General features: G+C 36.8%; 1 protein-coding gene across 1 annotated transcript in view; it reads right to left on the bottom strand.

Annotated features, from left to right (window-relative positions):
• Positions 1-10,000, bottom strand: part of LOC137639136 (cyclohexanol dehydrogenase-like) — a 36,706-nt gene that overhangs the window by 6,912 nt on the left and 19,794 nt on the right. Inside the window, exons 2-3 of the mRNA XM_068371445.1 lie at positions 4,614-4,753; positions 3,647-3,752 (exon numbers count right to left, since the gene is read on the bottom strand). Coding sequence (XP_068227546.1) covers positions 3,647-3,752; positions 4,614-4,753 — 246 coding nt within the window. The remainder of the gene's footprint in view (positions 1-3,646; positions 3,753-4,613; positions 4,754-10,000) is intronic.

The following is a 10,000-nucleotide window of genomic DNA, read 5'->3' as shown; positions in this document are numbered from 1 at the left end:
CTATACCCAAAATACTGAACTTACAAGCGTGAATGGGTTATTGCATACAAGCCAAATTGGAATTAAAATTGTATCTTTATGTCAATTTTATTGGCAGCCTGTCCGCTATGATATTCCTTGTACAAGGAATGAGCCTGGGCTGAGAGGAATATTGCATTGCGGTCAGCCCAGTTCGTTGTGTATCAATACAGCTAGCTGGCAAAGAAGCTGGGATACTATGCTGTCTTCTTTGTTGACATATGCCACTGCAGTGGCATTATCCTTCATCAATGCAACTAAGTAGCCGGTCAGTAACAGCTGGACAGGTTGTAAGGCTAGATATGCTGCCCTCAACTCCAAAACATTGATGTGAAGAAACTTGTCCCCTAGTGACCACAGTCTTAACCTTAGATGGTTCATGAAATGGCCCCTGCCCTCTCCTTGACAAATCAGTAAACTAAAGGAGTTTAGGATGGAGACAGTAGATTTTCGTTGTTTACCCACCAAAGAAGATTGCATCTGGTTTCTTGCTCGACTGGTTGCAGAGCTCAAACGGGATCTGTAGCTTGTGACCAGTGCCTTTCTGGCACCACTGCAAGGAACATGCTATTCCAACAAGATTTGGTGGCCTAGAAGCTGAAGCTATTATTCTGCTGGCACCTGTGCATGATGAAAGAAAGGGTGAGCTGTTTCCTTACACTAGGTTGTCTTGTAGTAGTATTTTTCATTTACCGTGTCTATATCCCTGCCCAGGTATAGCATTCTTTGCTTGGGTGATAGCTTTAACTTCTCCAGATTGTAATGATCCCCAGACTGCAACAAAGTGAGAGGAGAAGATCCCGAGGATAACAAAGTTGGAACTCTGGAACTCTGATTTCATCATTATCAAATGAATTCCGTTGGCATGGTCCCATGCTGACACCAATGTGAACACCTGAGTGAATAACTGGGGTGTCCATGGACAACTAGAAGCAAAGCACTTGAATTGGAAAACTTTCCTCTTGGACATGGCATAAATGCTTTCTTGAAGACCAATTCATGGGAATCTGGAAGTGTGCATTCCTAAGATCAAGTGGAATCATACTCTTTCTTCCTTAGGGTATGCCCCTGACTGGGCTCTTCTTTTTCATCCTGAAATAAGTCTGATGGCCGAACTTGTTCAGGGCTGGGAGATCTATTAATGGTTTCAAGTCCTTTGAGGCATTTTCAATAAGAAGCAGATAGCTGAAGAAGCCTGGAGGATCATATCAGACTTCCGAAATGCCCTTTAGCAGCATATTCTGCACCTCCTACTGAAGAGCAAGGCCTTTCTCCCTTCCTAGTCGATAGTAAGATCACATTGCAGAAGCTGGAATGAGGGGAAGGGGAGAGCCATGAACCTCTGCCACCTCATCCATATCTCTGTCAGGTATCCCCCACTGGTGGCTGAGTGGGGGAATTGCAGGGCCTAGTGGGGTTGAGGGCTTCGCTTACCTTTTCCTCTGTTATTCTAGTTCTGACCTCTTCATTGACAAATGGCAGATCAGAATCAGAGGGCATAGGAGGCTTCCATGTCATAGTTCTGGGGTCAAATCTACCGGACTCTGTTCTATGGGCTGATCTAGAAGCTTGCCTAGAATGAGGAGGTGCTCTAGTATAGTTATTGGAGGCAGAAGGCTGAGGGCTCCTAAAAGACACTGCCCCATGGAGAAGCAAACCCTGATTGGATTTTCTCCATTGAACCAAAATTTCACAGCTTTTACCCCAGACAGAAACAGATCTGTGAACTGCCTCTTCTCTGCATTAGTGAGGTTTGAGTTCAAGGCCAATTATCCCACAGAACATGAACTGTGGTCTAACCAAGAGTCCGTGGTTCCCGTTTCACAGGCCTCCATAGGCATGAACATAATGAGTTGCTCAGCTGAAAAGGATGGAGCCAGGGTAAAGACTGCAGAAGAGAGGGCTAAGGGTGTTTTGTCACATAATAGCACCTTCTGCCTTGGGAAAGGTGGCGGCAGGATTATAAATGATTGTCCCGGTTTCAGAGAATCTTCTGGAGCCGATAACTGCATATCACCCTTGTCAAAGGCTTCCTTAGTTATCTCTGACAGAGGAAGTTCTAGTCATTCTCTCAAACCCTGGGGAGTACAGCAGTTTTTATATTGCCACTTTCCTGCCTATAATCAGTGAACTAGGATCATTGTCAAGATCGCTACCCCTCCTGATTAGGAACAGTCCCTGTAGAAAGAAAAATTCAGACTCCAAGCAATCTGGACATCCTATGAAATCGGGGAAGTCCTGAGCCCTAGAGAGGCTGCTCCTCTCTGGAGAGGAATCGCACTCCTCCACCTACTAGGGAGCAAACAAGGAGAAAAAGGATCAGCAGGATCTGCAAACAAGGAGAAAAAAGGATCAGCAGGATCTTTCCTACAAACACACCTAGAGGAGTCAGCCAACCTCTAACCCTTTTTTTGGGGGGGTGCGGGCGGAGGGTTCTTGTCTCTCTCTTTTGGATCCCCTCAAAAAAAGGTGAGCAAGGGTCCTCTTTCTACTTCTGAACAGGCAACATCTTTATGAGATTCTGGATCTGAAGGTGGTTGCCTAGATGAAAAGTGTTCCAATGATGCATCGATGCACTCAAAGGGCCAACAGTAGACAGCCTTGGATGGTGACAGTGTAATTTTCAGTAAAGAATATGCTTCTTGGCAATCTCGATTGCCTATGCAGCTAAGGGCTAGGATTTAATGTCAAAGCTCAGTCAATCACGCAAGAGTACTGTCCCTGGTTTCAGCAACAGTCATTGGACTGTGCTGAAGGCACGCAGAATTGGTGCACTCCCATATATGGGAGTAGAGAGAAGAGTGCAACAAGAGCAGAAGCACCAGTATTTGAAGGCTCCCAGAAGGATACGGTCTTCCTTTGGGAAGGATTAACTTGTTGCTCCCGATACCACCATTTTCTGAACTCATACAGGTTTTAACAATCAGGGAAGTCTGACTTAAAGGTGGAATATTAGTTGGCCACTTGAGTTCAGACTGAAGGACAATGTCATAAGATGCTGAAGTCCAAAGGCATAGCACAGCATCGTCAATGGGAGCAAGTATCCAAGAGTCAAAGAAGAAAATTCTAAATGCCAACTTTGCAGATATGCCGAAAGCACTTCTGTTCTATTCAGTGGCAATAATCAAGGTGGCTGTTCAGAATAGACGTGGCTTTCCCTCTGCTGGCTGCTAACTACTAGTTATTGCCAACATATGTTATAAGCTGTAACTGCTGAGTTCCAACTGCCCTTGAATCAATTTTCATATTAAAGGACAAAGTTATGTATTCGTGTAGGAACTAACATTAAAATGAAAAAAAACTAATTCTCATCACAAGTGAAATTAAGAAAAGTTCTATGAGTAATGAGACGAGTGTGATGGCTCAAAAGTGGCAATTCTTTGAAACTGTTACAGAAAGGTAAATGGAGCTTCCCTCTCGTGCCACCTGTTGTTTACCTACTAAGTAGGCTCCTTTGTTAACGTTACAATGGTAGTTCCAGTGCTGCTGGAGGCAGCTCTTTCCAAGGACGAAATGTTTTGATAGTATACGCGTAGGAACAACCAATACTTTTCTCGTGGTGTCAAGGTAACCCGAATATGGATTATTTCAATTTTATTTTCAAAATAAGCTGTGGAGCTTGGCTTACCTGCATTGTTTATCAAGATATTCAATTTCTGGAAGTGATCAATGGTTGCAGAAACTATGCGTTTACAATCTTCATCTTTGCTTAGGTCACCTGGTACTGCCAGTACCTGTGATGAAAGGTGATGATACATAACATAAATTTTTACTCTCCTAAGTAAATTTATACAAAAAAAAAATAATAATAAGAAGAAAAAGACTTAATGCATATGGCTCCCTTGTAAATAGGCTTCTACTAGTTTCAGTTTTCATACGTTATCTTAGGTCATTAGACATCTCCAAGGATAATGAATTTTGTATTATTACCTGAAAAATACTTAAAGACTAGCAACCATATAGGCTACACATATTTTAATACTTTGAATGGTAACTAAATGCCGTCTTCTCCATTTAGGCCTGGGCATGTTTATAGTTTTCAGATCGGGAACTTGGGGGAATACTATTTGTGAATGAGATGAAAGGATGTGTAAACGAAGTCTTGGCATTAAAACGCTTGACAAACTACCAACTTATAAAAAAAACGGAACTATCCATAAAACATATAGTGTATCTCTGCCTGTAAAATCTTATTGAAATATCACCCCCGGAAATTCCTCAAACAACAGGAAATTCTTAGAAATAGTAGAAGAATATCCCAATTAACACCATGTGCCTTTTGATGATAATGATGAAATCACTGTACTTAGAGGTCAAAGAGGTAAACAAACAGACATTTATAGCTAGTATCTTTATTTTTCATCGACTATAACGAACTCAAGAACTTGGAAATTAAATTTCTTAATGTATTTTTATCGAGCTTGGTGAAATGAATTGATACGTGGTTTGGCTAATGTAAGATTCGATATCAGCGGAAATTGGATAGGGAACAATCCTGTGGTGAGGCGTCTTGTTCAATGGCCTAATTATACAAATTCTAAGGAGTTTGCCCTCATTTCATTAACAATTCTATAGATGATGACACCGTCCATTACCTTGTTGGCAAGAAGACCAGCTTCGCAACAAATCTGTTTAACTTCCTGCAAAGCCGTTTCATTGCGTCCTGTGATTGAGAGATAACATCCTTCTTTTGCTAAACTTATTGCGATACTTTTTCCAATACCCGAAGTTGCTCCTGTAAAAAAAGTAATTTACAAGTCAATTAATATTATAGAACAATCAGCTATGATTACTAACTTTAACTATATCGAAACCATGTCAATTTTTTTTATGGTTTCCAAATCAATATTAACCTTAAGTAAAATTAATTGATACCCATACAAATTGTAATATAATATCATTTATTACTTTTAATATTATTGTAAGAGACAAATATACTATTCCAGTGTATTTCATTTACAGCATAATTCATATAAAATCAATTTAGTGGTAGACTATTGGAAGCGTCATGTCTCGTAATATGTCGAAGGGGAGTTCGAGCCCCTCTCAAGCCCAATAAATTCTAGTAGTGTCTTGAATCTCTTCATTCATGTGAGTTAGAGATGATGGGTGGTGGTGGTAGTGTATTACAGCCAACTCTTCATGTTGGCATGGGCCTTTCCCTTGGTTGGCCCGTATATTTGAGATGATGGGTTCGGGTGAACCTATATGTATGGTCCTAGCTTGGGTGGAGAGGGGATTTAGTGGGTGATCAAATTTATACAAGGTTGGTATGTAGGACATTATAATGTCCCTTGTTTCTGCTACTCTTGAACAATATTCAAATTGGTCCTTAGAAGAAAAGGTGAAAATACCTTGTTAGTTTGTTTGTTTAAATAAGATCAGACTGTGTAGGCACAAGCTCTTATTTTAACAGCCTGCAGGCCATAGCAGGAATAAGGTTACATCTATTTTCGATATTGCTCTATTTTAAGCCAGCTCTGTGTTGGGAGGGACGCTTGTTTGTATGAGTTACATATTCAATTCTGTACCTCATCCCTAGCTATCGTATCACCCAGGTTTCCGTTAACACACTACTACAAAGGTTTTTCATTGGTCTGAATTAGGAATATCAGGTAAAAGATGGTTTTGTCAATTACCCAAAAGACTGGATACACAATCCGTATCATATCTAAGCTACAAAAGGGTTTATACCTACTACTATAAATATAGTTTGTCAATGCCTCTTCAACCACTCTTTTATGTTTCCGATAGATTTGAAAAATTATTCATCAATTTTCAATGCTAAAATATTATTCCTATTACATGTTCTTATGGATTTTCTATATAAGTAAAAAGGATTTTTTTTTCTAAATTCCTTCCTGTATGTTCTTATATTTTCTTTTGTTACAATTAAAGGTGACTTTCAAAATTCCTATTTATTTCCCTTGACATACTCAAGTTTTATTTATCACATCCGCAATAAATTTCCAATGTGTTTTGTTTTGATCCTTGTTTAAGATCTTAGATTTAAATGCGTTATTCTGTTTTCTTTTTTTTTTCTCATAACACTCTTTAAAAGACAATGCTTGGATAATATTCGTTTCTACATTCCATAAAGGTTTTTCTTTACCAAGGTTTGATTTGTTCAACTTTCAAATGACTCACCAAAAATGAAACGTGGATAAACTAGTCTTACGAAATAATTTCTTGTAAAGCTAATTTTCTAATCTATGTTTCACAGATCCACTGTACTAGTAATATACTCTTAAACGCTTGGCTTCCATCATAAAAACTTTTAATATCTCAATATTTTCTGCCAATTTTCTGTCTTTGAAAACTCTAGAAAAAATTTTTTGTGTAGCAGAAATCCAAACTATGAATCTAATTTCCACAAGTGAGATAATCTTTTCATTATCTCAATATGCAACAGATTTTCTGTATACCCTTCATCAATCCAGTACCTGCTGCAGTTTCATGAACATTCGATAGATAATTTTTTCTTATTTCGGAGGTCTATCCTGATATTTTAATCTCTTTTACCCACAATAAGTAGTTCTTACCATTCTGCTTCAAAGAATTGAGATCCGCAGCGGTTTTTAAAGAATTAATAATTGGATCCTGAATAAGTTATTTGCAAAGGGTTAATATATATAAGATTTTCTCGGAAAATTCTAAAGCGCAAGAAAATTAAATATACTCTGTTAGACATTATGAGCACCACTGTTTCAGTCGTACTGCAATTCTCGCTTAGTTGCTTTTACTGTCCCAAGAGTTCATGCACACCTCAGTTCCTGATTCACACCCAACATAGAAGTCAAGCTGCTGCTGCAGTTCATCCCATTGAGTTGCTGATCGAGGAAAGAAATTTATGAATGGCTTTAGTTATACCCTACTGGTAATGTATTTAGTTTCTTAACTTGCGTCGTGAAAACAATTTAATGTCTGAAAATACTTATGTTATGTACTTTTGAATAATTTCTGGTTCTTTTTTGAATGTCTGAATGGTGGCCTGTTAAAGCAGCCACGTTGTGTGAGAGAGACAAAAAAAAACTAAACAAAAGTTCGGCCATTTCTACCAGCTTTATCTATTTTTTTCTCAGTCTTGGCAGCCTTCTTCCACTTTAATGGTATGAAGTCAAACTCTTCCACTTCTACTTTCCTTTGCTAAAAAGTCTACCGTGTTAAGAAATGATAGAGGATTTTGTGCAAATTGTGCTGGCGACGTTGAATCTAAAGAATGTCCTTCGGATTTCGTTAACTGTATTAACTGTTTCAGACATGAAAACAAGATCCGGAGAACGAGCTGAATTCAAGATTCGCAGAGCAAGATCTTAAGATATCTTCATATTGTCGTTAAGTTGTTTAAGCGAGTACTTTCAAAACAGACCAATGACACAAATTTTAATGTTTCAAAATGTTAGTTAGAAATAGAAACCCGTGAATTAAGTTCATAATTGAGAAGTCGTTTCATATTTATATGCTTTGTAATTAAAGCAGCTCATTAAATTTCATATCCATAGAAGTGATTATGTCAATTTAATTTACGAGTGCCTGTGAAAGTAAGGGAGGGAGTTCCTGTAGTTAGGGAACTTTGTACAAATATAGGTTCAGTCAAACAATACAAGAGTAATTGATATGACCACGATATGCAAAAATATTTTAAGCTAAATATTTTCACTACAGTAACCATCCCATTCACTTTTTTTCTTGCTTAAGTATATTCTATGGGTTTTCGATGGCAATCGATAGAAAGAAAACGCTATTGGCTGTGAATTAAGCTAGTTTTTTTTTTTGGGGGGAGGGGGAAGGGTGAGAGGAGCGGCTTATACTGTATGTGAATTCTAATAACGATGATCTACGTAGTTGTTGGTTGTTAAAGGAGCACCAACATGGTGTGGGAAAAATAAGTAGGAAATAACATAATTAAGTATGATGCAAGCAAAATTATTTCTTAGACTTGTGACCTTTTCATGTACGATATATTAAAGTAACGCACAATTAGGCTACACAAAAATGGAAAATTGCGTCTCTGATCAGACGTAGCCCTACATATTTGGGATTTTTTTCACCTGAAGTTTAAATATTTTACGAATTAAATATATCTATTTATTTACAAAACTTTTCAAAGTGAAGTATATGCTCCTCTAGATGACTATACCTTTTTCGATAGCGGCATTAGTAAAGGGGAGAAACGTCATTAGTCATAGTAATATGGGTCTCGCGGCATCTATGGTAGGATATCTAAGGTCATTAGTGGGGAAATAACAAAACTGTTGTTTCTTTTAACCTTAACATTCTAGATAAAATTAGATATAAAGTATACACTTAATTTTATGCATTTCATTTTTAAGGAAAAAATAATTCTATTTCGTTATAAGCTTCACATTATTTTCAAGTGACGTATTATTGTTGACAAAACTATTATACAGGCTCTCTCTCTCTCTCTCTCTCTCTCTCTCTCTCTCTCTCTCTCTCTATATATATATATATATATGTGTGTGTGTATATATATATATATATATATATATCCTACATTAACAGTCTGTAAATCTGGAAGCACAATAACTGGTTTAAACTTACAAACTATATATATATATATATATATATATATATTTATATATATACAGTATATATATATATATATATATACATATATATATTCACAAGACAAAAATATTTTCAATTATTAGGGTATTGTATAAACCAGTGTAACCTAAATTATGTCACAAGCCACCGGGCCTGAAGAAAGAGTTGCACCTTATATGTTGAATGTAAACTGTTGTTATTCTTTTACTTCCCAGGTCAAAGTGTGAGGGAGGTTGGAACTTGGAAAAGCACTGGGGAGTTTGAGGTGAGGAAACCTAGATCTGGGCGACCTAGATCGCAGATGTCACGTTGTAAAAGGTTACCTCCTATCTCCTGGATGAAGCCCCTGATCGCTATAGAGACAGGTGCCATAAAAACTCACCTTTGGAAGTAGGGTGAGAGGAGTTGGGCGCAGACCGTGGTCGCGTGCCTCGTCGCCGCTGGGCGCCCCTTACTCTTGAACGACACTCCACTAGGTTGCGATCTTAGTCGTAACTTTTGCCTTAGACTTATAACGTGAGACAAGTATTATGTGCCCTTCCCTCTTGCTTAACTTGGATAGAAATTAAGACTGTAATGTTTAGTTAATAAGTCAGATTTGGGACTTGAGATTAATCGCTATTCTACTACTGGAAGAAGATTAACAGTAACTGGCTCTATATCCGTTTCCCCCCGATTGTGTCTGTAAATTACAAATGATTCATTGTTATCTACCATTATAATAATTTATAATGAACTATTCCAGTAATTTGAAAGTCAGCGAGAGACATATTTAGTTACTTGTTTAATCAGAACAATTTATAGTACTGTCAAAAATGTGCTTGAATTATTTAGTCACATAATGGAGAAGATTTGTGCTAACGTTTCTGTGAAAATTAACTTGGACGATTATTAATTTTATGATGTAAAAAACGTCTAATTCATTGCCTCTCATCATTTATTATTCAATTGCCACGTCATAGTGACTATATATATATATATATATATACATATATATATATATATATATATATACGCACCGTATATATATATGTAGATATACATATATATATACCGTATATATACAGTATATATATATATATATATATATATGTGTGTGTGTGTGTGTGTGTGTATACTCGGTATATATATATATATATATATATGTATATATATATATAAATATATATATACTATATATATAAATATATATATATATATATATATAATATATGTATATATATATTATATATATATACTGAATATAAATATATATATATATATATATATACGCACCGTATATGTATGTAGGTATATATATATATATATATATATACCGAGTATATACACACACACACATATATATCAACCCATCTTCACCATCGTAGCTAATTGGTAGTTTGTTACTTGGCATTCTATTAATGATAAATTTTGC

This window comes from Palaemon carinicauda, chromosome 4, assembly GCF_036898095.1.
Source record: "Palaemon carinicauda isolate YSFRI2023 chromosome 4, ASM3689809v2, whole genome shotgun sequence".
Taxonomy (NCBI): Eukaryota; Metazoa; Arthropoda; class Malacostraca; order Decapoda; family Palaemonidae; genus Palaemon; species Palaemon carinicauda.
This window is presented reverse-complemented; position numbering and strand designations above follow the sequence as displayed.